Source organism: Macrotis lagotis, chromosome 1, assembly GCF_037893015.1.
Source record: "Macrotis lagotis isolate mMagLag1 chromosome 1, bilby.v1.9.chrom.fasta, whole genome shotgun sequence".
Taxonomy (NCBI): domain Eukaryota; kingdom Metazoa; phylum Chordata; class Mammalia; order Peramelemorphia; family Peramelidae; genus Macrotis; species Macrotis lagotis.
Window position 1 is genome coordinate 322,822,605 of NC_133658.1, and position 27,270 is coordinate 322,849,874.

The following is a 27,270-nucleotide window of genomic DNA, read 5'->3' on the forward strand; positions in this document are numbered from 1 at the left end:
TTTAGATTTATACTTTAGGACTATCACTTTGGCTTCTGGATGGGGGAATAGATTGAAGACTGGGAAACTTGGAGGTGGGGAGACTAAATAAGAAGTTATGTCAATTGGCTAAGCTATAAGTGAGGAGTATGTGAACTAAAATGGAAGTCTTATTAGTGGACCTTAGGGCTTGGAAGCAAGAGATATTGTGAAGTCAGGAGACTTTATGCTTAGATGGATATGGGGATAATTGAGAGTAAGTAGTTGAAGATGACTCTAAAGATTAGTCATCAGAAGGATTGTGGTGATTTGAACCAAAAACCCCACAAAAATAAAAATATGAAATTAGAAAGAGATATGGATTTGGGATTGAAACATAATGAATTATATTTTGGATGCATTGAGCTTGAGATGTCTATAGGACATACTATTTGTAATATCCAACAGACTGCTGGTAATATGGTACTGGAGTAAAGGAGAGAGAGGCTAGTTATAGACATCTAGGAGCCATATGCATAGCAATAACATGGAAGTTTATAAGATCATTGAGTATAATGAGAAAAGAGAGGAGGCCCAGGACAGAGCTTCAGGGATATATCCATGAACCAGTGAAGAAAAGGAAGGAATAGTCAGGTAGCAGGTAAAACTGGAAGAGCAGAATCAACAAAGTCAAGGGAAGAGAGAATGGCAAGAAGGAAGGAGCAGCCAATAATGTTAAATGCTACAAGACCAAGGAGGATAAAAAGTGAGAAAAGACATTGGATTTGGCAGCAAATAGGCCAATGGCTGTATTGGGGAAAGCAGTTTCAGTGGAGTTTTGAGAATGGAAATCAGACCAAGAAATTAACTTATGAATGTGTGGTGAGGAAACATAAGCAGTAAGTGTGTACTATGCCTTTTTAGAAGTTTAGAAGTGAGGAAGAAGAGATGTAGTATGTTATAATAACTTGAGATAATGAGGAAAGAGTTTTGTAAACTTTAAAGCCTTCCAAAAATCTGAATTATTATGACTATTTCTTAAGTACTATATCCGCTATATATTTATCTCCCATTAATAACATTCCCTCTACATGTGCATGTAATAAAACCATGAAGTCCATTTTACATATATAATACCCAAACTATTAGATGCAACATTGCAGTTATCAGTTATGACTTCTGAAGCCTATCTTACCATACTACCTACAGTAATCCCAAGGTAGACTTACTTAGATGGCCTGTACTATTTTAAGTGAGCCTTAAAAAACAACCACAAAAATTTCAGACATTTTATAATATTCAAATTGAAGAGATTACCCTAATGTAGAAGGCATTCTAAATGGAGCTTACCTGTCCGATTCTAACGAACTCTGCCTGACGGGCTTCCTCTTTCTTCCGAGCTGACCTGGGTGATTCTGGTAAGACATCACTAAAAGATCGTCTATTTAGCATATTCTAAATAAAAGGAAACAAGTCAGTGAAAGAGTGTGGTGGTGGTGCTGGGAAGTTGCAGACTTTAGGATCAAAAGACAGCAATTTGAATATAGTTTCTGTTACCTTATCTGTGTGACTTTTTGAGCAAATGACTTACCTTCTTTGGACCATAGGTCTCTATAATAAGGAGGGTGATGGGCTACATAAACCCTAGATTCATTCCAGCTCTAAACTCAAGATGCTATAATGACTAATTGAGGAAATAATTTTAAGGTCTTGTCCTAAGTGTCTGCTTATCATATTTCCTTTGGATTGTCAGTCTTATTACTAGAGTTGGGATAGGATCCTAAGCAATGTACCAACTAAGAATGGAACTATCTGCTGATAATGATTCACATATCTAAGGTGCTTTAAGGTTTACAAATTTCCTCACAAAAACAACCCTGTAAATTAAGTAATATAAATATTATTTTTATTTTACAGATGAGCAAACCAAGGCTGAGAGAGGGGAGGCAAATCACCCTGTCTTCATGCAGTTAGTATAAAAATTGGGTTTTGAGAGAGAAGTTAGGTGGCACAGGGGGATAGAGTGCCACCCTGGAGTCAGGATTCGAAAGAGTTAAGCTTAACTATCCACAGAGGCCAAACTAAATGGATGAAGAAAGTTTATGATACAGATTATGACATATTGTGATATGGAAAGTGTTCAGAAGTCATCCATCAGGATAAATGTCTTGGATGCAGAGTGCAAATGGATGAATTGTGCCCATAAGTGAATAGGAAAAAGTTGGACTGCCTTTGGGAAACTGCAAAGCTCCTTCCTTTCCCCAATTATCTCTAATTCAATGATATTACTCTTCCTTCTAGGTTACTTGGCTTTAATATGCTACTTTACTTATTATATTATAAATTCAAGGAATACAGAAATTATATCTAATAACTAATAATAGTTTTCTTCCTTATGGTAAGGAAGAAAACTTATAATAAAAATGAATAATGTATATAATTAAAAAAAGATGGCTGGTTATGTGGCAAAAATGAAGAATAACCAATAGACAGGCCATTATTCCATTGTTCTCTTACAATGTCAGGAGAAAATGAGAAAATAATAATCATCTGTGGTGAACTAATAGGGCAAGTTTGTAGAAATATTGTGCAGGATGGTATGAATAGATTTACATCTGCAGCACTAGTAAAAATATCCACATTGCTGTGATCACATATTTATTTGAGAACTACTTAACATAAAATTCACTATTACCTTACTGATAGCATGTAGATAATTCTATAACTCATATAGCCATTGTTTGGTTTTAATTTTAAGAATGGAGGCAATTAGTCAACTTTACCAACTCAGAACTCTTTTGCTTGAATTTTTCTTTCTGAAGTTCTGTTCAATTAACTCAATTCTTTTTTTCTTTTTTTTTTCTTTTTTAGGTTTTTGCAAGGCAAACGGGGTTAAGTGGTTTATCCAAGGCCACACAGCTAGGTAATTATTAAGTGTCTGAGACCGGATTTGAACCCAGGTACTCCTGACTCCAGGGCCGGTGCTTTATCCACTACGCCACCTCACTGCCCCTCAATTAACTCAATTCTTGTAAGAAGGCGAGGACCCATGAGTTACCTTGTGCAGATCTGGCATCAGATCCTGATATAAAGATCGAATCAACATATCTAGAGTTCGCTGTCGTTTCTGGGCAAATGTTGGAGTTTCCAAGGTCGCTTTTTCACCATTAATTACTAAAATAAAACAAATTTAAATGGGAATACAGAAAGAGTAAATCAGAAATTAAATTCTCAAAAAACTCCAATGAATATTTAAGTGGCTAATTTGTACAGGACATTGGTTTAAGTGCTGGGATAAAAAACAAGAATAAAAGTCTTCCTGCCCTCAAGGAGCTTACATTCTACTAATGGATACCATACAAATACAAATAAAAACTGCCTCCTTTAGGAAGCTTTCTCCAATTAATACCTCTAATCCTATGATATTACTATTCTTTCTAGATTACATGGCTTTAATAATGTACTTCTTTTTATATTCTAAATTCATGAAATAAGATATATCTAATATATATAATAACTAACATTTTCTTACTGAAAGGGACTGAACTAACAAGATGAAATTTAATGGAACTAAATGTAAAATTTTTCTCCATTAAAACCCCATTTTGATGCCTCAGCATGGTATGGCAATGATGCTGAGTTTTTCAAGCAAAACCCATTAGTCAAAAATGGACTAGAAAGGCTTCAAATGGACTAGAAAGGCTTCAAATATCAATCCAGAAACCCCATGTTTTCTATATGTCAGTCTAGCTAAGTACATAAATACTCATTACCAGAAGACTGGTTATTTGTTGGTGAATTTTTAAAAAAATTTTCTCTTCAGTCAAAACATTTACCCCTCTGGTATAGAGGGATAACAGTTTGCATTAGTGGAGGGTGTACTTGTAACAATAAAACCATAGGTCCCTAAAGGTCCTAATTAATGTTATAAAATTCTACATTTTGGTTAAAAAAATAAATTGCATAAATACAGGGAGGGAGATTTGACTAAGGGAGAATTTATATAAAAATAACTTGATAACTGATAGTAATTGGCCAATTAACACTATCTTATGTTTGTGTTTTCCATTTTAGAATTTTCAAATAGCTTTCAGAAGCAATTTCATTTAAGCCTAAGAAACGTTCTGTAAGCTCAGCAGAGTTGGTATTATGATCTCCAGTTAACAGTCATGGATGCCAATAACAAGGCTTTAAAAATTAATTTGGGTGTAAGAGGAAGATAAAATAGGGGAAAAATTGCTACTTAGAATAGCAGAAATAATGAGAGAAGATGATTTAGAGAAAAATGAATTGCTGAATGCCTATTTTATTTCTGTTTTCTCTATAAAGGCGAATGATCTTAAAATTGGAAAGACAAGGGAAGATATAATTACTAGGGAATTAAATATAAATGGAGAGACTGAGAGACAGTACTTTCTTCCTTCAATAAATTCAACCTACTGGACCTGGATGAACTACATCTCAGGACACTGAAAAAACAGGTACATGTGATTGCTGAATTGCTATAAGGGTTATATGTGAGATAGTATCACAGAAGAGTGTCATAGAGCATTAGACAGAAGAAAGTCTCCATATTATAAGTCAGGAAACTTGACATGAGGAGAGAAAAAAATCACATGTGAGGGCAGAGAAGTTTTGAATGGGAAAGAGATCTGAAGGTGGGCTCATATGAAGACACTTCAGACTTCAGTAAAGTAAGAGGTAACGTTATATACTAAGAGCATGAAGCAAGTCAGCAGTGGGATGGAGAGAAAGGACTGGAGAAAATAATCAAACCAAGAACTAAGGGAAATGTTCTATGGAGTTATAGGAAAAAGAAAAAAGGATTGTGGAAAACCAGGGAAGGACTAAAAGGGGTTAAGTAACTTCAATATATATTTACATATATATATATATATATATATATATATATATATATATATATATATATATATATATATATATTATCAGTTGAAAGCATTGATACTTCATGACTTCCACCAGTGGCATTTCAGGAATGACAGCCAAGTAGGTGAGGAGAACCCGAGAATGGGAATTAGCATAAAGGGACTAGGAGTGGGTCAAGGGGCCACAGTGAACACATGACTGAAATAGTTAAGTGTTGGGTCCAGGCAGATAAAGAGGCAAAAGAAACAAAAACAAGAATGTTAGACTGGAAAAATGCCAAGTATTTGAAGAACAGAGGTCATAACAAGGATTAAATTCAACTTTGTATAAGATTGAAGGTATAAGAGAGGTGGAAGGATTAAACACTGTATTCATTATTTTTAAATGAAGGATTTCAGAAGATAGTAGAGTTGGAGTAACTTCAAATGTTGGTATGGTCGATGGTATAACCAGGTAAGTGACTGCTTGAGGCAGAAAGGCAGAAAGCTACTGGAATTAATTAAGATTGAGGAACTATAAGGTTAGGATTATCAATGTGAATCTTAAAGTCATCAAAGATGATAGTGGAAGATAGAATGGATAGGGAGACTGGGTAAGGCAGTGCAATATGGAAAGATCAATCTGGCAGCATTGGGCAACAATTTGGAATATTCAACTATCCTTCTATTAGGACTCTAGAAAGGTGGAAGTTTGCTACAAATACCCTGTATTGTGAATACCACTTTTATAAAAGTTGTTAATTTTTTAAAACTACTTTCTCTCTGAGGGGTGGCCTTTTCTTTAAGGAACAGGTCTGAGACAAGTAATCTGAAAGAACTGTTATTTGTTTTAGTTGCTCTGTACAGAAAATAGAGTTCATATTGTTAACTGTGTAATTTCCAAAGAATCAAAAATTATAAACTCCCCATAAAGGAGAATAATGTGTGACTGACCTGGAAAGAGAGATTGGAATCATATTGTTTTTTTTTTTTATGTGGAATAACACATTTGGTTTTTGTTGTTCCTCAGCATTCATTAATCAATCAACAAATATTTTTCAAGTTCTTAATGTAATAATGTTCACTGTCCCAATCTCTGGGGATATAAAGAAAAAAACAGTTCCTGCCCTCTTGGATCTTATTTTCTAATATAGGAGAAAACATATATAAATAGGTATATATAAAGTAAATAGGTATATATATATATATATATATATATAATATATATATATATATACATGAGGTATATAAGGTAATACAAGAAGAAGCATATATATATATATATATATATAGTAAACATGCAGAGTAGTTCGAAGTTAATTTTAGGTGTGAGCAGGAGAGGAGTAGGAGGATCTCTTGCAGAAAATAATGTTTGGGTTAAGACATGGAGGAAACCAGGGAGAATTCTCTAATGTCTTTTAGTGTTAGTGTTGTTTTTCTTTACATTTTAGTAGTTTTGTTCTCAGTTCAGTTTAATTGCCTCTGCATCAGTTCATTCAAGTCTTCTCATATTTCCCTGAATTCATTAGTTATCATTTCTTTTGTTGTTGTTATTTAATCATTTTTTTTTTTCAGTTTTGTCTTACTCTTTGTGATCCCTTTTGGGTTTACTTGTGGAATCACATTGTTGAAGGGCTTTTCCTGCCAAACAAGAAACTTTTAAAAGGCAACAAGGAGAAGGGTGGCTAGGGGGTGCAGTGGCACAGTTGATAGAGTACCAGCCCTGGAGTCAGGAGTACTTGAGTTCAAATCCTGCCTCAGACACTTAATAATTACCTAGTTGTGTGGCCTTGGGCAAGCCACTTAATCCCATTGCCTTGCCAAAACCTTAAAAAAAAAGAAGAGGCAACATAGAGTCATTGAAGCTTCTTGAAGCAGGGGTGTATCAGTCAGACCTGTACTTTAGAAATATCAATTTGGTAAATGTATAAAGAAGGATGGATGGGAGTGGGAAGAGACTAGATGTTGGGTGATCAATAGGAAGCTATTGAAAAAGTACAAGATAGAGAGTGATAGGTTGACTAGGGAAGGATTAGGTATGGGAAAAAAGAAAATTGTTCCTAGTTTTGACAGAAAAGGGAAAAAAATTCCTAGTAGAAGTTTAGACTTAGCAAGAACATTCTTAAATGGGCTGGCAAGGTGGAACAGTGGAAAGAACATTGGCTTTGGAGTCAGAGGGCCTAGGTTCATCATCCTAAAAAATTGTTCTTATAACTTGGGAATCTTGGGTTTCTTATTTTCTTTAAGCCCCAGTGTCCTCCTCTGTAAAATAAAGGGGTTGGACTGAACAATTTTTAAGATTCCTTCAAAGACTAAACTCTATGATTTGAACATTTCTTTAAACTCCAAGATGCCACATTTGGCAGATTATCAGGAAGGAAATTGTGAGGGGGGGATCACAAACTTGTCCTTTAAAAAGGGAAGGCTGGATAAAATACATAAAGGAGAATTTATACTCATAAATATAGTATGTAATTCAGAAAATTTGTCTCTGAGGAGACAAGGCAGTGGCCTGACCACCACTGACAAAAAACCATCCACATTGGTTTATCTTGATTCAGGTCCCAGTCATGAACAGCTCACAACCTTAAAATTAATCACAATCTTCTAATACAATGCACTAGGCCCTGTCCCCTTGTCAAGCCCATACATATATCCACAAAGACAGTGATACACTAAAGCAAAAACACAGAAATGGACAAACTGGAGGACTTAGTGTAAAGAAAGACACATGGTTTGATGAACAGAGGACAGAGAAGGAGGTAAATAAAGAGGTAGAGAGGTAAGATGCTCTGTATGGGTAGGATATGGGTAAGTAGTCAGAAAAACACCCACAAACAGTAGCAGAAAATTAACATCCTTTACAAAAAGTTTTTACAATGCATGGAGATGCATAAGAGAGATGAAGTTTCCTTGTGAAGTCTCATGAGATAAAATGGCAAAACATATTGTGACCTAGACCAAATAAGGCTTTCAAAAGGACCTCAAAAAAGAAACTTACATTTCACTAGCAAAAAGTCCCTGAATTCCTGGTGATCTGTAAACACAGGTGGGGATGGCAAGGGCGGGCCAAAAAGGGGCACACTTTCTTCTGAAAATATTTTCAGCCTATGGAAAAAACATTTTATAATTAATTGGGCCTCTTTTCTCTAAAGCACTAACTGTATACACCAGATTTTGTTACGTCAAAAAAACCCCAATTCACAACATATAGAGCTTTCCAATTTAAAAATCAGTTTTCTAATTGAACTAGTGAAAAGATTATTGCTTTTGTTTTACAGAGGAGGAAACTGAGTCTCACAAGAGAAGTGACTTGTGAGGGTCAAGTAGAGAGTACATAGAAGCAGAATTCAAACCCAAGTCTTCAGCCTCCAAGACCATCATATTTTCTACTACATCACCCTGTTCCACATCCAACATCCTTCTTTCTATGTAATTTGTATAAATTATGTTTTGTGTAGCACCCCTGAGAATACCTATTTCCTATCCCACCTGAAAAGCTTCTTTAAGGCATAGAAACATTTTCTACATTCAGTGGCCCCATCCATTGGACAAATAACAATTCAAGCAAACATTTATTGACTACCTACCATGTACAAGACTATGTTAGTGTTGCTAAGATAATGTCATGTAGCCTAGAAATAAACAATAAATATTATTAGCTGAAGATAATAAATCTTCAGTAATATTTTCCTCTGATCTTATTTGGGGGAGGAGATGAGTCTGGGTTCTTAAAGACTGAGGCATGAAACTCAGCTATGGACAATTTCTACTGAGGTCTAAAGGCTTCAAGTATGGATCCTAATAAACCCTGTATTTGTCATCTGAAGTTTAGCTGAGATAAATTAGACAAGCTCAACTCCAGGAGTCTGTCCATTGGGCGATGATTTTCTTTGGCTACAGCAACTAATTTGACCATCTAAAGGCATCAGTGAAGCATCACCAAACCACCGAGGTGAAATCAAAGCTCCTTAAAGAATTTGAAATGTGACAATGAAAGGCTAAGGCAACAGTTAGGATACACCAGAGGGAAGGGAAAGCCAACTCTAAGATAAACTTCTCCTCATTAAAATGTGCAATAATCTCCTGAAACATAAACACTTTGTGTCTGAGATCTGGAGCACATCATGAGGCTGTAAAGGACTGCCTTTAGTAAACTTCCCTTCCCCAAAGAGATAATGGCCCTAATCAAAAGCTTCTATGATCCAATGGCTATTCCAAATAAATGCACTCAATGTAGTAAGAATTAAATCAATGACTTAAATTTAATAGCAAGAATTAAAGACAGTATCAGTTTCAAGAATAAGTGTGAGAAATAAAGCAAATAGTTTGGTTAAAGTTTTAACCTACCTGAAGTTGTCAGTTTGTTGATTATACCTCACTAAGGCAAATATATCTGCCATAAAGATTAAAGAAATTAATCAGTGATTTTAAGTGATAATAATCAGTTTGTTCTTAGAAAAATCACTCTACTGATGAAAAGCAGAATAGGTATCTTCTGTCCAGCATTTCATATATTTAAATCACACACTTTAAACCATGATAGCAGTTTTTTTTTTAAATGATGATGTAAATCAGTGGTCCAAGGAAATAAGATTGTTAGGTTGCTACATCAGCTTTGATTAGGCCCTGCCTCTGGATAAGCAATTTATAATTATTCATTAATATCAATAAAGTTTCTTGAATCCTATTGTCAATGAACAACAAATCAACCAAGAAACATTTATTAATAAAATATTATATGTCAGGTACTATGGATACAAAGACAAAAATAAAATTATTCTTTTTCTCAAGGAGTATACATTCTAATGTGGAATCAATGATATGTACATAAATACATAAAAGTTGAAACAAAATGAAAATGAGTTAATTTTAGGGTGGAGGAATAAGAAATTTGGGGAGCATGTAGAAGGCAGTGCTTGTGGGGCAACCAGGTGGTGTAATGGCTAGAGCACTGGCCCTGGAGTCAGGAGGATCTGAGCTCAAATCCAACCTCAGACACTTAATAATTGCCTAGCTGTTTGACCTTGGGCAAGTTGCTTAACTCCACTGCCTTAAATAAATAAAATTAAAAAAAAGAGAAGGCAGTGCTTGAGCTGAACTCTGTAAAAGGAAAAAAAAACAGGTAGGATGAATAGAAACAAAGCTATGAAAAAGATGGCATCCCTCAATGAACAATAAAATCCTAAACATACTACAGTTCCCATACTAACATTTTAAATAGGAAATTAAGAAAAATGCATTAATTTTTCCTACTCTTAACTCCTCCTACCCCTGTCTTGCCTTATAATAGCATTCCCAGAAACACCATATTATGAGAGAAACCTCTACTGGATCTTCCAAGACTATAGCCAAATCATATATCTAAGAGGTTTTATTACCAAGTTGGAAAGGTTTTGCTCAATGATCAACTAATTCTGTTCTGTGAGGATTAGCCCAGAAATTTCCAGAAAGAGATCTTCAGATGACTGATTGCAGGTTCTAAGTTTTTTGGTGATGGTGATTTATAAAACTGATAAAAATTCAAATCTCTTCTCCAGTGATGGTGGGAGAGTAGCTGTTCAGAAAGTCCAAAAAGTCATGTGCTTTTTGATCAGTTTACAAATAATTTAATGCTGGTATTTTAAATGTACCATATACCATGAGAACTGATGTACCAATACAACTGAAGTAGAAAAAAGCCTAAAAGAAAGTCTCTGGTTTTTATATAATATTTATAGAAAGAAATGAAAAAGAAATGCACAGGTGTGGAGTGATCAGCATCTATGACAGAAGAAGACAATATTGCTGGGGCATTTGGAAGGAAGAGCTGGCCACCCCTTTTCTCCAATCTTTTGGGTTATTTCCTGAGTTAAGACTCCTTAGGGCTATCAATATTCTGATGAATCTCCTATGCTGCTGATGGTTGAGATGCCAGGAATGAGTTGAGTTTGTTACAGCTGCTTGGTCCTTCCTTCCCTGGATCAATGGAAAAATTAATAAGTATAACCATTGATTTCAATCATTTGCAAGTCATCTCGCTCTTCCTGCTTTTTCTTGTATAGACTATATATGAAGTGAAACTACTAAAGAAAGAAATTCTGGGTTATATTTCAGTTAATTTTGCCCCGACTTGTATATAACTCAGTGAATAATATGACTTTAGTAAATGGAAGTTATGTCTGAAATCTGAGGTTACAGGACTCAGATGATTGCATAATTATCCAATCTTCTATCATACATCATTCTAATGCAAAGTTATCATGGGGAAAGTGAAACAATATGAACAAATATACTTTTCAATTTTTAAGAAGATGAATGTTATGCCATTAAATAGATCAAATGAATAAATGAAAAAATTTAATGCAATCAATTTTCAGAATTAACCAAACATAATGGCACAGACAATAACAAGTATAAGAAGCATAAGAAACTCTTGTATCTGGTGCTCCAAGGAATATGTTTAAACAAACAAATAAACAAAGTCAATTTGCATAGAGTTTTCTCATAGTACCTTATATATGATATAATTTCAAGCTAAGGCACACATACACAAACACAGTGTATAAAGTCTATATAGACTCATTCTGTTTTACAGAGCAACACAATCTAGCTATGGGGTTCTATGAAGCTGACATCTTTCTGGATAATTGAAACTATGAATGACCTGAAATTGGAGTGAGAGAAAGGAAGAAAAAGTAAAATTAGCTTTGTCATTTTTCACGATTACAAGTATATGTATAGTAAGAATGTAATTGTGATTACTAATATAGTCATTAATATCACAGTGCTTTAATATAGTAGTTTTAGAAAATCCTGAGGGAAGGAACAGTTTTTATAGCTCAAATATTCTCTAAATTATTTTGTATTCTTTGAAGTGTATAAAAATTTGTATTTTGGAGGAGACAATAGTGAAGAGAAGCAGCTAAAATGGCCAATTTATGAATCTAGAAATAAAGAATCATATTAACTCTATTGCATGTTGAATTAAAGTAATCCACTAAGACAGATGACATTCAATAATTAAACTTTTAAGAATAGCAGAGGATACGTGTAAAATGAGAGCGGATCATAGAAGGCTTGAAAGCTGGAGAAGATTCTTCTCCTTCCTGGAACACAATGGTGACAATATCATTTCCAATATGGCGTTTCCTTTCAACCTGTAAATAAGGACAATAACACATTGTATAGATTTTGGAGGATAAATACTGCAACTCAAATAAAGGATATATAAAGATTTTCTAAAGGAGGGGGAAAAATTCTCTAATCCCACCTTTTCCAAGAAGCTTTTTTAAATTTAATTTATTTTTTATTTATTTTTTTTTAGTTTTCGAAAGGCAATGGGATTAAGTGACTTGCCAAAGGTGACACAGCTAGGTAATGATTAAGTGTCTGAGGCTGGATTTGAACTCAGGTCCTCCTGACTCCAGGGCCAATGCTCTATTCACTGCGCCACCTAGCTGCCCCCTATTTTTACATTTTTAGTTTTATGTGTATGTTTTTTCCATTTTTCACATTCACATTTTCACTTATGCAGATTTCTCCTGCTTCATAAGAGATAAGAAGAATTAATAAGATAGCAAACTCATCTGAATGTTCATAAAACACTCCAACCAATAATTAAAAATTTTTTTTCTCCCTCTTTCTCCCACTACATTGAAACAAAGGGGGGGAAAAAGTAAATTTCATGTAACAAAGATGTACAATCAAACAAAAAAAATCCCTAATATTTGTTCACAAAAATATAAATGTCTCACAAAAACTGAAGACAAAGCAGAATGAAGATTCCAATTTCCCCTAGATCTTTGACTAGTTGCCTATCATTCTCTCATGTTATTTATCAGCTGTAAGACCTTCAAATTGTTTTTTTAATAGAATCACATAAAAAGTTTAACAGAAAACCAGAAATCCTAGAGAAAGTTAAAATCTTTAAAATCTATTATTATATGTCTGTGTATTTGCATAAATAATGATATGTGATATTTCATACTAACTGACTGCTAGATTCCTAAAGACAAGAAGATAGAAATCACTTTTTTATATTTTTTTTTCCAGAGCTTATTTAGCACACAGTGACACTCAATATTGAAAATCCTTATTTCTTCCTTGGAAAGAAACTATTTGTGATCATTGTTTTTATTTCTTGGATATTATTATGTGGTTAAATCTTTGAAACAATGAAACAAAGATAATCAAAAGTTTCTTTTTGAGGCAAAAGAAACATTTTCTCTGCATTTAACATGAGGACATAGAAATCCCATCATCTCAAGTAGTAGAATTTATTAAGAAAATTTTTAATAAACTTCATTACATAAGTTATTATAAAGTAGGAAAAAATTGGCAGTAGTTGGTGGTAATGAAGATAATTTTCCCATGAATCTGTAAAAGTGAATATCTATGAATTACTAACACAAGCCTGGCATATTGTAAACACTTAACAAATGCTTGCTGGTTGATAGATAATATTTGATACAGGGTTTCAGGATGATATCTAAGGAGAGGGCAACTTTTCTTTCTACTGCATATTAAGGCTTTAAAGACCATCATAGTACACATTTAGGTAGTGCAGTGAATTGAGTATGAAGTCTAGAGTCAGGAAGACCTAAGTTCAAATTTGTCTTTGGACACTTAGAATTGTGTTATCTTGGGCAAGTCACTTCGCCTCAGTTTGCCTTGGCTTCTTCAACTGTAATGGAAGGATATGAAGAGTGCATCCCTCCCAGGATTGTTGTGAGGATAAAATGGGATAACCTAGTAAAGCACTTAGCAGAGAATCAGTGCTATATAAAAATGGCCATGTGATTTTTGCATTTCTAAGAGAGCTTTTAGGAGGCAAATACAGTCTAGCGGAAAGAGCACAGGAGGAGAGTCTAAAGACTTGAATCCTGGTTCTGCTCCTCAATGTCAAGACCTTTGACTTCTTTTTGAGAATCCATCTCCTCATCTGTGAAATGAGTGTATTAACTGTACTACCTAACTCACATGGTTTTTAATGAGAAAAATACTTTGTAAGACTGAAAGGGCTCTGTAACCACGAATTTTTATATCATACTCACTTGTTGTTTGTTCTCTTTAGAGTATGGTAACATGGTGGAAACATGAAACATAATCTCATGTCCTTGGTACACAGTGTACACAGAATATAGTCCTGTGGTATCATCTGTAAGAATAGGAAGACACAGTTGAGGGCACACAACATGAAAGGTCTGAATCAAGAAAGTTCTATTTTGTGGACCAGGGGAGTGGTATTGGATAGCTAGATGTCTTTGTAGATTTTTTGGCATACATGACATGTCTATAGTCATACAGACAGCACTTGATTATCTACATTAGCAAATGGGGGTAAGGGATTAGCATCGATAATCCAAAAGGAATAATTTAAAACTAAATTGTACTTGTTTTGGGAATTTAATTTTGTACTTACATTTGATTATGGGTATATCTGGTATCCTGGAAATTCAGAAATAAAATATGTGATTCAGGCAGTGTGGTGTAGTGGGAAGAGCATTGGACTTCTAGTCAGAGAACTAAGTTGGAAGTCCTGGCTCTGCTATTTATTAACTGTGTGATCTTGGGAAAGTAATTGTGACTTTCTAGTCTTGGTTCCCTTGTTTTATAAAACAAAGTCCTTTCTGTTTTTGGGTTACTTGGTTTTTCCTGTGGCTCTGCTCCTTTTTCCCCCTTTTACAGATTTCCACATCATACTGAAGACCCAGATAATTTCAACTCTTAGGATAAAGAAAAGTACCAGCCTAAGAAAAACTACAACTGTCATCAGTGGTCAGTATCTTCTCTCTCTCTCTCTCTCTCTCTCTCTCTCTCTCTCTCTCTCTCTCTCTCTCTCTCTCTGCCTATCTATCTTTCTGGTCTATCTTTCTCTCTCTGCCCTCTCTGATTTCCATCTTTCCTGAGAGTAGAGATTAATGTTTTGGTTAAAAAAGAGAGAACGTTACATTGCTCAGTTGTTGGTAGCCTGGTCAGATGAAAGATGCTTAGAGATGGTTATATTGTTAATAAAAATAGAGTAAATGATATTGTAGAGAAGCAAAAAACTACATTGGAAATCATATGCTTGTAAAATAATTGGATTAATTACAAGAGCACATAGTCTAGAGGTATAGAAATACATCCTTAACTATCAGGGGCATGGACTTTATTCCAGATCTCTCACTGTGCATTTAATACATGATGAATCAGTGATTTCACCAGTGTGGATACTTCCTCCACTAAGGCAGATTAAACTAGACTCCTCTACACCTTAGAAGACAGTCATCAAAAATTGATTTTCTAGTGTGGACAGCCCTTACTCCCTTTAAAATAATTAATTACTTGGTGGCTAATCTCTGGTGATTACCTGGCTCTCAGATTGCAGACCTAATGTCCATGATCCTTCCCACTGGAAAGGGTCTGAGTTTGCAATCCTTTTGCATAGTCTTCAAGAATTTATGACATGATGAGACATGGAAAGATCCTCAATGAATGACTCTATGCCTCAGAAAGAACTCAACTCTCTTTTGTATGTCAATTCCTCATCCATCAAAGGTGTATAACAAGACTTGTGTCTATTTAATCATACTAGATTACTGTCAGGATCAAATGAGACAGAGGAAATGAAAATACTTTAAAAATTGCAAGCACTATATAAAATATAGGAATTTAATAATATTATCATTATTACTTCATTATAGTAATTTCAAGGTATTGATTTGTATTCATAAAGCATAATGATATTACAATGTACATATAATTAGTATTTCTATGGCCATGACACTCAGGAACCACTGATTTCATGACTTTCTTCCAATCACATTTATTCTACCCTATTCCTTTCACTAGAATTCATAGTCAAATACTGGCCAGGTCATTTCTGAGAGATGTTAATAAAAAAATATAATCACAACCACTGGAAATCTTACTTTTGGTGTCCAGACCTCCTCGATACCCTGTCCAGCCTTTTAGTGTAATTGTGTCACCCAAAAGATTGACTAGTTTTTGAAAAGCTTCACTGCCGGTTTCTGAAGAAAGAAGAAATTCAGAATTAGGAAAATCATCCAAATCAGATGCCAGCTAATAATATATTGATTTAATTTTCACAGTCTAAGGAAATCTAAAAATTGTTACATGATGATATATACTACTGGTTAGTAAAATGTGAAATTCAAAGTTCTTCTCTTTGGGAAAGTCCCCTGATAGGAAAGACCATAGACTCAGGAACTGCATATAGTGCTTTGTTCTAGGCCTAATATAGTTTTCATGTATTAAATATCATAGTTATCCATGTATGTGTTAGATGTTCATCTTTGTAATTAAAAAGGACTGTGGCATCATATACATGATGACATGACTTGCACACTATGTAGTAAGGGGAGTACTGTGAAAAAACATCCTTTTCATTTGCCTTTTCCAGAACCATTTCATCTCTTAGTCTGATTAATAGGAAATAGGACTTAGGGTGATGTATATATACATGCCTTGGCAGTCCTTGGCCTTGTGGATATATGAGATCCATAAAGGCAGGAACTGGATCTGGTCTTAACTTTATTCCCTTCAGTACCCACCATAGTGTTCTGCCCCAAGCAAGCACTCACTGAATTGAAAACAAGCAACTGAACTTGTTGAACTGAATTGGAAACCATATTGTAATTTTCATCATGGCAGGGGAATGCATAAGAAAAGTTTTAGAACTATGCCAATCAATTAAAGAAAATTTTACATGGCTAATATATATTGTTGTTATATAATTTCTGTTCAATCAACCAATAAACAATCACGTACTAATGTGTTTATAGGCAATATGTTTTATTGCATATACACACACACAGACACACACACACACACACACACACACACACACAAACACACCAAGATGAAACTGAAATGGTCCCTTCCCTTAAGGAGCTTACATTCTTTTGGGGGAGACACACAAATAGACACAGACTAAATACAAAATAGATACAAAGTACTTTAGGGAAGACAAACATTAGCAGATGGGGAAAATGGGAAAGGCTTCAAGTATAAGGTAGTGCTAGAGTTGAGTCTTGAAGCTTGCAAAGGATATTATGAGGGGGACGAAAGGAGAACATTCCATCTACGAATAAGGCCGATGCTAAAGCATGGAGAAGAACAATGGAATGCTGTGTGTATAGCACTGCAAGGTGGCCAGGTTATTTATGCTAGGGATTTGCAAGCTGTAGGCTAAGGACTAAATGATACGTTGCCTGTTTTTGTACTGTCTCTCCAGAATTTTTTTTTTTAAATAACAAATTAAAATTCAGGAAAATCTTATTTTGTTATTCTTTTTTTTTTAGATTTTTCAAGGCAATGGGGTTAAGTGGCTTGCCCAAGGCCACATGACTAGGTAATTATTAAGTATCTGAGGTCAGATTTGAACCCAGGTACTCCTGACTCCAAGGCCGGTGCTCTATCCACTGCACCACTTAGCCGTCCCTAGGAAAATCTTATTTTAAAAATGTAAAAAACATTCTTAGCTCAAGGGCCACATAAAAACAGGCAGGGGCTGGCTGTAGTTTTCTAACTCTTGGTTGTTCTAGACCATGAAGAGAAGGAGGGAAGCTGATGGTGGGGGGAGTGGCAGTGGGTACAAGGAGTAGCCTGGCTCCCTTTCTATTGTGTGGTGTGTGGTGTGAGAGGGTTAGGAGAAAAGAGAGAGACTATGTCCTGGAGAGGACAGATAAGGTGTTATTTAGAGGAAGATGAGTATTCATCAATGTGGAATGAGAGTGCCATGAGGGGAAGGTACCTAAAGTGAAGTGGGTCATTGACAGAGCACACAGTTCTTGGTGGCCATCTGCTGCGGGAAAGATGGCAGCTTGGTCAGTTTTTAAGATGCTGTAATAACAGCTAGAAATATATATTAAAAGAGCTAGAGAGAGGTCTCTGGCATGTTAGGCAGATCATCTAGGGGGGATTTTGGGAGAATTGTGGACAAGAATTTCCCAGGATGAGGGTGTGGTTAGATGGCAATCTAGTTGCACCAGAAGGGGGGGATGCCTCCTTAAGGAGATTAAGCTCTATATACTATGACACATAGTGATTTTTGAAGAAGCAGCAGAACTCCACTAATTTCCTTTTGATAAATGTTTTTTGTCATGCAAATTACTGAATGCAAGGGCAAGTCTATTATTATAACCTTATATCCCTAGTCCCCTCACCTTCTGAAAGTCACAAAGCATATCTACACTACAGCTAAATATGTTTTATATATAGTAGCATATTCTTCTACTCCTGCATAAAATGGTAGAGAGCTTTGAGTTAGAGACTTGGATTATTGATAGCTGCTTTTCTAGAAAAATTCTTAAAACTGAAGAGACAGATGTTACTAAAACTGTGTGTGACCAGAGTAGATGACTGATTTTATCTCTTGGAAAGTAAGTTATTACTCACCATTACTGAACATTTCATCATCAGTGAGTTGCCCATCTTTGGCATAAAGAATCCCAAACTTGAAATTTACACAGCCCTTAAAAATATAAAAATAACATTTTAGAACAAAGATAAGAATTAAAGTGTTTTATCATTTTTTTTTCAGAAGATTATGTAATCATTCAGATTACAAAATGTTCTACTCTGTCTAGAAAGAGAATCCTTTTTTTGGGTTAGGAAATGGGGATAAGTGACTTGTCCAAGGTCACACAGCTAGTCTCAAGTGTCTGAGGTTGGATTTGTACTCAGGTCTTCCTGACTCCAAGGCCGGTGTTCCATTCACTGTGTTTCATCTAGTTCCCCTAGAAAGAGTATACCGATATCAATGGACATCAGTATAAACATGCATAGTGTAGTAGTAAGAGTTTTAGATCTGGAGTCCTAAGTCCTGGGGTCATTACTCCAATATAAGCTGTATGATCCTGAACAATTTACTTAACCTCTTGACTTCATATTCCTATTCTGGAAAATTGGAATAATAATCCCTGCATTACTTATAACACTAGGCTGTTCTGAGAAAAGTGCTTTATAATCCTTGAAGAGCTATAGAAATTGCAGATATTGGGCAGCTAGGTAGCGCAGTGGATAGATCACTGGCCCTGGAATCAGGAGGACCTGAGTTCAAATCCGGCCTCAGACACTTAATAATTACTTAGCTGTGTGGCTTTGGGTAAGTCACTTAACCCCATTGCCTTGCAAAAAACCCAAAATAAAACCAAAAAAAAAGAAGAAAAAGAAATTGCAGATATTATAGGTTAGGCCCTTTGAATAGAATCTTAAGATTATCAATATAGAGCTGAAAGGGACCTCAGAGGTCATCTAGTCCAAGTGACTTATCTAAGATAGGAAATTAAGCATCAGAAGAGGGATTTGAACCCAGTGCCAATACTCTAAAAAAATTATTTTTTGTTACATTTTAAGTTCTGAACTGTTTCCCTCTCTCCCCAACCTGCACTAGAGAGGGTCACAATTTGATGTAGATTTATAAATAGGTTAAACCATATTATGCATCTATTTATCAGTTCCTTCTCAGGAGAAGGGGATTATCTTCCTTCATAGGTTCTTTGTAATTGATTTATGAATAATATTTAGAATAAATTGACTTCTCACAATTATTCTTCAAATGATACTGTTTTTACTATCTACAATGTTCTCTTGGTTCTGCTCATTTCACTTTTCATTATTTAAAGTGTCTTTCTATGTTTTTTCAAAGTCAACCAGTTTGTCATTTCTGATAGAACACTAGTATTTTATCAGTCAATGTTCCTTCTACTGTACCATGTTGCCTAAATAGTGTTTACCAGTCCCTTAGTGACCTGGTAGCATACCTCCTGAAGAATAGTAGGTCAAGGAGAATTTCAGAGAGGTTGATTTTGATATAACTTTTTTTTTAGGTTTTTGTGAGGCAAATGGGGTTAAGTGGCTTGCCCAAGGCCACACAGCTAGGTAATTATTAAGTGTATGAGGCCAGATTTGAACTCAGGTACTTCTGACTCCAGGGTCAGTGCTCTATCCACTGTGCTACCTAGCCACCCCTTGATATAACTTCTTAACAAATAAAGATGCTTCAAAATAGAATAGGCTGCTTCGTCAAATAGTTCAATTACTAGAGGTCTTTAAGGAGAGGCTGGATGACTATTTAGGGAAACTGAAGAAGAGATTTCTGTTCGTGCTCAGGTTAGACTAGTTGACCTTTGAGGTCCTTTCTAGATTTTATGATCCTAAGTATTGTTTTGTTCATAAGGGAAAAGTCAGGCACAAGGAACAAAGACAATTGGTGGTTAACAGGTAGATCTGGAGCAAGAGTGACTAAGATACAGGTCAGTGAGTCATGGTTAAAGTCAAGTCAAGGAGTATTCTGACATCCCTACTGCTGCCTGTGAGATATGGAAATTATGAGTGAAAGTACACCTATTGCTAGGTATCAGTGAGAGTCAGAAGATGGAGGGAATATTAAAGGTTTAAGATACAATCTAAAGGTTTTTGTGGTAAGCCACACAATTTCCCCTTCTGTAAAAATCTTCCAAGTGGCATAACTGCAAGAATTTTTCTATGTAATTTCCAAACAGATGACATACTACTGATAGGCAAATCTCTTTATTAATATTTACAGTAGTTACTGAAAAATAGACCATGCCATACTCTCTCTAGTCAAAAGGGTTCAGAGTCCTAAGATGGGTTGAACAAGAGAATATGTGCTATGTGTTTGTAGTGTTGCTTACATGGGAAATGAAGCACACTCACTTGCTTGGCAAGTACATTGCATTCAGGTTGGAGTATCATGCTAAATAATAAAACTGATGATGAAATAATAAAATCAAAGAGTCCTTCAGGCTCTTCCCTCTCCCTCAAGGTTAATCCTTCTTGGCTTTGGTACAAAGTGTGCAGGTCTCCATCAAGTTTTCCTCCTATATTATAAACCACCAAATGCCAGATGACTTTAGTAGATACATCTTAGTATATACCATAAACTCTGATAGAACATAGCATATGTAGTACTAGTATATGTATATGCATGTTAGTGTAACTCAGCTTTGAGCATCTCCAGCTTCACTAAGGATGGTTATTTGTGACTTTAATGTTAGTGTTAACTCAGTTGTTTGCTCTCTCTGCTCTTTTTGACTGTGCTTCTGGCTGCTGAGCCTAAAGTGCAAGCTATGAACTGAACTGGTGAAAAGGAAGAAAGGCCTTGTCCTTTCTCTGCTCCTTCTCTTTTGCTCTGGCTCTAAGAAATGGGCCCAAGGGTATTTCTATTTCTTTCTGTTCTGTTTGTTCTTTGTTTCAGATGCAGGAGGTGATTTCCAGCGGACTAGGAGTTTAAACCAAGGTGACCTTTAAACCAGGATTGCCTGTAGGTAGCCATTTTAGCATGGATGCACTGAGAAGCCAAGGTACCTAGGACTCAAGCCTTGAGGGGGTTTTGGACTTGGTTTTGGGATTGTGTTCTATGGGAGCTGAGAATCTACTCCCCTTTCCCTCACCAGTGACTGAGGTGGTACAAAAAAAGAGAGAAAGGAGGGAGGGAGGGACTTTGTATTCTTATATTTCTACTTTCTGAAAAAATATTATCCTTTTGTAATAACTCCACAGTGTTATGTTAGCTATTATGTTTATACATATGGTATATCACAGCTTAGAACTGGGATGAGAACCGATAGAACATCCAGTCTAAGCCTCTCAATTTACAGATAAGAACACTGAAGTCCAAAGCAGTTAAATAACCCACCCAAAGAGCTGATATACAGCAGTCACAAAGTTATCAAAGTGTCAAAGCTTCCACTTGAATCCAGTCTTTTTAAGTCCAGTGTACTTATCACTGCCATGTGGCTCTCCCAGTGAAGATCACAAGCTCCCAGCACAAAGGCTGCTAATCTTCTATTTCTTTGTACCCTTCATAGATTTAGCAGTCTTCCACAGAGTTGAATCAACAGTTTTTTAAAAAATGTACTTATCAGCACTATTTCAGACAGAAATTGAATTCCTAGTCAGTAGGACTTATTAATGTATTTATTAACATAACTGTACCCACAACAAATAATACTTTTAGGGGCACCCAGATCACCAGATGAAAAAGTATTATATTAAGAATAAATATAAAATGATTTAGTAATGACAGGGTTATTGACTGCTGTTCAGAAGTGAATTGAGAGATCACCCTCCATCTTAGAAATGAGTCAAGTAAAGTACAGAAGAGCAAGTAATAGTGTAATAGAAATAGAATGTTGTGGTTATAGGTAAAGAAATAAGGTTCAAATACCTACTCTATTACTCATGATCTGGGTCACCTTGAACAGTCAGCTACTTTCTTTGTGAAGGGCTTTTCAGCTCTAAATTCTTGCAACTTGGTCTTCTGACTCGCAGTCTAGTGCTCTTTCATGTATATAACTTTGCTGTCTCAAGTCTGAGAAGAGTCAATTCAATAACCAAATATTCTATATAAGGCCTAATATAAGGATGATCTCTACTCCAGTCTAGTCCAGTCCAGTCCAGTGGAGGCACTGACAAAAATGCCTGGGTTCTTTAGAATCCTGTAGTAGCTTTTTCAAGATGTAATACTTTAGTGATTTAATTTATATATGTTCATTAATCTAGAAACTACAAAATATGAACATATATAATACCTTTGTAAGGAAACCCCCTTTTATAGAACTTTTCTAATTTTTAATTTTTTGAGAAAAATAATATTTAAGGCATGAAGCTTTAAAATGTATGAAACATTGGGGTGGCTAGGTGGCGGAGTGGATAGAGCACTGGCCTTGGAGTCAGGAGTACCTGGGTTCAAATCTGATCTCAGACACTTAATAATCACCTAGCTGTGTGGCCTTGGGCAAGCCACTTAACCCCACTTGCCTTGTAAAAATCTAAAAAAATCCAAACCAAAACAAAAAAAATAAAATGTATGAAACATGCTCTCCACAACAATGCTACAGGATCTGTAGATATTAGTATCTCCACTTATTACAGACGAAGTAATTAAAATAAAATAATTTGTCGAGGGTTACACAGAAAAGTATCAAATCTGGAATTCAAACCCAAGTATCTATTCATTCTAATCATGGAACTCTTTTCACCACATTATTTGGCTTCTTAATTAGCATAAGACAATCCAATATGGACACAAATTGTACTGTGAAAATTAGAGATATCTTACTTCACAAGTAAAAGTCAAGCTTAGTGACAATGACAGCTCTCTTCCTAAGATGAACTATCCTCTCATTCCTCAAATTTATTCAAAAACTTTGACTGGACTTCTTCTCTGTACTGATTCTCATTTTATCAGTTTTTGAAAACTTACCCATTTCCCAACTGGATTATAAGTTCCTTGAAGGTAGAGCCTGTCTTTTTATTTATTTTTTATTTTTTTAATTTTTTGGCAAGGCAATGGGGTTAAATGGCTAGCCCAAGGCCACACAGCTAGGTGATTATTAAGTGTCTGAGGCCGGATTTGAACTCAGGTACTCCTGACTCCAGGGCCAGTGCTCTATCCACTCCACCACCTAGCCACCCCTCTTTCTTTTTTTTTTAAAGCCCTATTCCTTCTTATAATTGCTTCTGTTTAAATAATTTATTATTAAAAATAAAATAATTTATTTTTATCCATGTTTCTATCCTGAAGGCATTTTAAAAATTAGTAATATATCTCATATAAAAATTAAATGAAAAGCATGAGTCTGTTAATATACTTTTGTTAGCATAATTCTTTTACTTTACTGAATAAATTCCCTGGAAGATATTTACTACTCAAACAATGTGGGATTATGTGATAAAATAAAACCAAGTATTAAAGACACAGCAGCACTTCATGGTGACTCTAGTATTCTTAATGATAACACCTCCATAAACATTTTTACTTTCTTTCTTTCTCTTTCTTTTTTTTTTTTAAGGTTAAGTAATGTGCCCAAGGTCACAGGGAGTATATGAGGCAGGATCTGAACTCAGGTCTCCCTGATTTCAGGCCCAATGCTCCATTCATTGTAACACCTGACTGCTTCCATTTTTTTTTTTTTGCAAGGCAAATGGGGTTAAGTGGCTTGCCCCAGGCCACACAGCTAGGTGTGCCTGAGACCGGATTTGAACCCAGGTATTCCTGACTCCAGGGCTGGTGCTTTATCCACTGTGCCACCTAGCTACCCCAACTGCTTCCATTTTTATTTTCAATATACAAGATTTCATAGGTTATAGATCTAGAAGGAAGATTAGAAGTAACCCAGTCCAATCTCTTTCATATTAGATTATCACAAAATAGCATCCTAGACAAAGGAATTGACTTATCCATTGACACATAGCTAAGGGGCAGAATCTAGATTCAAACTTTGGTCTTCATCAGCTCTGACCAAGCTTTCCATTTCATTGTAGCTAGTGTTTCAATCAAATCAGTCACTCATTAAAAAAATGGAGAGAAAAATCACATTTCATTCTCAAAGTTAGGATGTTAGATGGTAAAAATATTTGGATATATATATATACATCTATATATCTATATATATATATATAGTATAGTAAGAGATATTCACAATAACAAATTCATTCATGCTGCCAATCATACCAGGTGTTTAAGATGTAAATGGAGAAAACCACTAGGTTTTCTCCCAAAGTTTTCTAGGGCCTAGCTACAAGGAAATACTAAAATTATCTTTAGTAACGCTCAATTACAAGTTTTAGAGATGCAAGATTCTAGGTATGTAATAAACAATTTCTGCTGAAATGAAGGGTCACTTGAGAAAAGCAAGAGTTGTACTTGTCAACACCACTGGAAGGTGATCCATTGTGTTGAACAAATGTATCCACAGAAATTGAAAGGTCCTATAGATGAAGTGACACTTACCTCTTGTTCTTCAAGAACCAGTAAATCCTATTAAAGACATCAAAAGACAATTAATGTTCATTTTCAACGATGATACATTCAGTTCAATCAATTTGTCTATATTTTTCTATAAATCATTAAAATCATGTGAAAATTGGTTTTCTAAATATTATTCAGACAATGTCACTGTCAAAGAAAGAAGTCCCAGCTGGAATTCTTTGTTCTGGGAATTATCTGCTCCTTTCCCTGCTACAGTTTAGTCCATATTGAAGACTCTATAACAAGTAAAACAAAATCCTATTTACCTAGATTACCTTTTTGTATAAAACAACAAACAAACAGACCTTCTGGAAATGTGGAAATTACATGACCCAAAACACTTCACAGCTAGGACCTTTCCAAACAGGTAAAGGAACTATTAGAAAGACTATGGTAGAGGGTTTAGATAGAGTAGACAATGGGAAAAATGGGAAGAATCAAATAGAAAAGATATTAGGCTGGTGGCAGGCATATAGAGACATTCTTTTCTCCTAGTACTGACTGATGCTGCCACCACGTGGGCATCTTCTAATTAGTTCAGGTGAACTAAGAAAATCTTTTCCAATCAAGGCTTTAATTTTAGAAAAAGAATGTTTCTATTAATTTGGTATTACAGGGGAAAAAAGCATGTATAAAAGAGCATGTGCATTTCCTACCTTTGAGTTTCTTAGAGATAACATGGGGAACAAAGCTGAGAATTATTAGATGTCTAGGAGCCAATGAGTAATAAGTTTTAGGCCTGGAATAATCTGGGTACAGCTATTTTACACACAGCTTTACTCTTGGCTGGTAAGGGAGCACCCATCACCCCAAAAGCTTTCAATCTAGTTCTAATAATGGTTACTACATAATTAAGGGCCCATGATGATTATATCTGTATGGTTACAATGTGATGGAATTTTTATTTGCATGATTAGATGATCAAATTTGTATCTTCAGCTCCTGAGACAGATATCACAAAGTTATCACTAAATGACTTTTGTTTTGTAGTTCTAGAACTTTAGGGGTTAATTTGTTTCTATAGTATGGTTGATCCTTAAATTTCAAGAGGGAATTGACAGTAGCAATGGAATAAGTGCTATCCTGAAACTGGACATTTAAAATCTGTTTCTAGATTGTAAACCCCAAAATAGATTCTCCTTAAAAAAAAAAATTCTTTAAATTTCTCAGTACTTTGAGTGTACCCTTCAGATCTTTCAACAGTCTGTTTACCTTTTTCTGAATTCACTCTGCTTTCTCAAATTCCCTCTTAAAATGTGCTGAGATAAAAAAAATATTCTAGAGTAGCCTTTTTTAGTCTATGCTTTTCAACATTTAAAATCCAATAACCTGTGAAACACCATGTACTGAAAATTACATTGGTGATTTCTCATATTTAAGAAGGAATTCTTAATAAGGAATATGTAAAACCAGAACTATTTTATCCAATATATAAAATTGGAATGTAAAATTACAATGGAGTTCTTGGGATTAGCCTGAAAAAATGACTAAATGCCTTAGAGTTGGTTATATGAGTGAGGATGATTTTGGGAAAATTAATGAAGATGGGTGAAGAAAAAGTTATACAAATTTATGTTTTAAATGAACACTGAAAACATCTCTTACAATGTCAGGGCACAGAATGTGTATCCATATGTTTCAGGATCACCAAAGACCATCACAAGTATAATAATAAGTAAGTGGATGTATAATTTTCTCAGACAGACATTTTCCTGATTTGATAGTAGTTTGGTAGTAGCAGTTACAAGTTTGGTGCTCTGGGAGTATAATTTATTTATATTGGGGAAAATGAATTTTTTAAAAAATAGCTTGTTTCTCTCTTATTCTCTTCTCCTTTATTTTAGGTTTAACTGTCTTCTTAACAATATTTTTGCCTTTCTAAGCTACACAATTGTTGTCCTTGATGAAGACAATGAAAATAAAGTAAAAGGTATGTCATTGATTAACATAAGCTGTCATTGATTAACATTATATCCTCTTCCTCAGTCAGTATGTTCATCTCTTCCTTGTTCATCATCTGGTTCCAAAGATAGCTTAAAAAACAAACAAATCTTTTTGTTATATTTTGGCATTTTCTCCCATAAGCCCATGACAATTGTTTTGTGATCAGCTTCCCTCAAAGCTCAATTCATGGTTCCTACATGAAGTCTTGAAAGAAACAGTCAGTGGCTCTGGAATCAGAGGACCTGGGTTCATATTCTGTTTCTGATGCAAACTTCCTCTGTAACCATGAATAGGTTACCTAACCTCCTGGTTTGAACTAAATGTCCTTTCAAATCCCTTCTAATTCTGCAATTCTATTAAAATTTTTTTTTATAACTTCTCTTTTTCTTGAGTTATCTTTTAGGGTTTATGGTTATTTTTTCCTCTTAATATTCTGGAATCCACTTTTATTAAAATCTAAGGCACCTATGTGACTAAGCCCTAGTTCTCCCTACCTTTGCTATTAAAAACTCTAGGAAGACATGATCACTTTGCTAGTTTCTCTTAATAGCATCTCAGATTAAGAGAAAAGTATATATATGTATTTTTGGTTTTTGTAAGGCAATGGGGTTAAGTGACTTGCCCAAGGTCAGCTAAATAATTAGTTGAGTTTGAGGCAGGATTTGCATTTCAGTCCTCCTGACTCCAGGGCCAATGCTCTAACCACTCTGTCACCTAGCTGTCCCAAAAAGAATGAAG

At 35.1% G+C, this 27,270-nt stretch overlaps 1 protein-coding gene across 3 annotated transcripts in view; it reads right to left on the bottom strand.

The window, feature by feature from the left end:
* GARNL3 (GTPase activating Rap/RanGAP domain like 3) overlaps nucleotides 1-27,270 on the bottom strand; it is a 207,990-nt gene that overhangs the window by 85,221 nt on the left and 95,499 nt on the right. For all 3 annotated transcript variants that reach the window (XM_074211536.1, XM_074211535.1, XM_074211537.1), the window contains 9 exons: nucleotides 24,571-24,597; nucleotides 18,207-18,282; nucleotides 15,719-15,817; nucleotides 13,859-13,962; nucleotides 11,854-11,962; nucleotides 9,174-9,219; nucleotides 7,825-7,931; nucleotides 3,017-3,132; nucleotides 1,309-1,413 (listed from right to left, as the gene is read on the bottom strand). In XM_074211536.1, coding sequence (XP_074067637.1) covers nucleotides 1,309-1,413; nucleotides 3,017-3,132; nucleotides 7,825-7,931; nucleotides 9,174-9,219; nucleotides 11,854-11,962; nucleotides 13,859-13,962; nucleotides 15,719-15,817; nucleotides 18,207-18,282; nucleotides 24,571-24,597 — 789 coding nt within the window. The remainder of the gene's footprint in view (nucleotides 1-1,308; nucleotides 1,414-3,016; nucleotides 3,133-7,824; nucleotides 7,932-9,173; nucleotides 9,220-11,853; nucleotides 11,963-13,858; nucleotides 13,963-15,718; nucleotides 15,818-18,206; nucleotides 18,283-24,570; nucleotides 24,598-27,270) is intronic.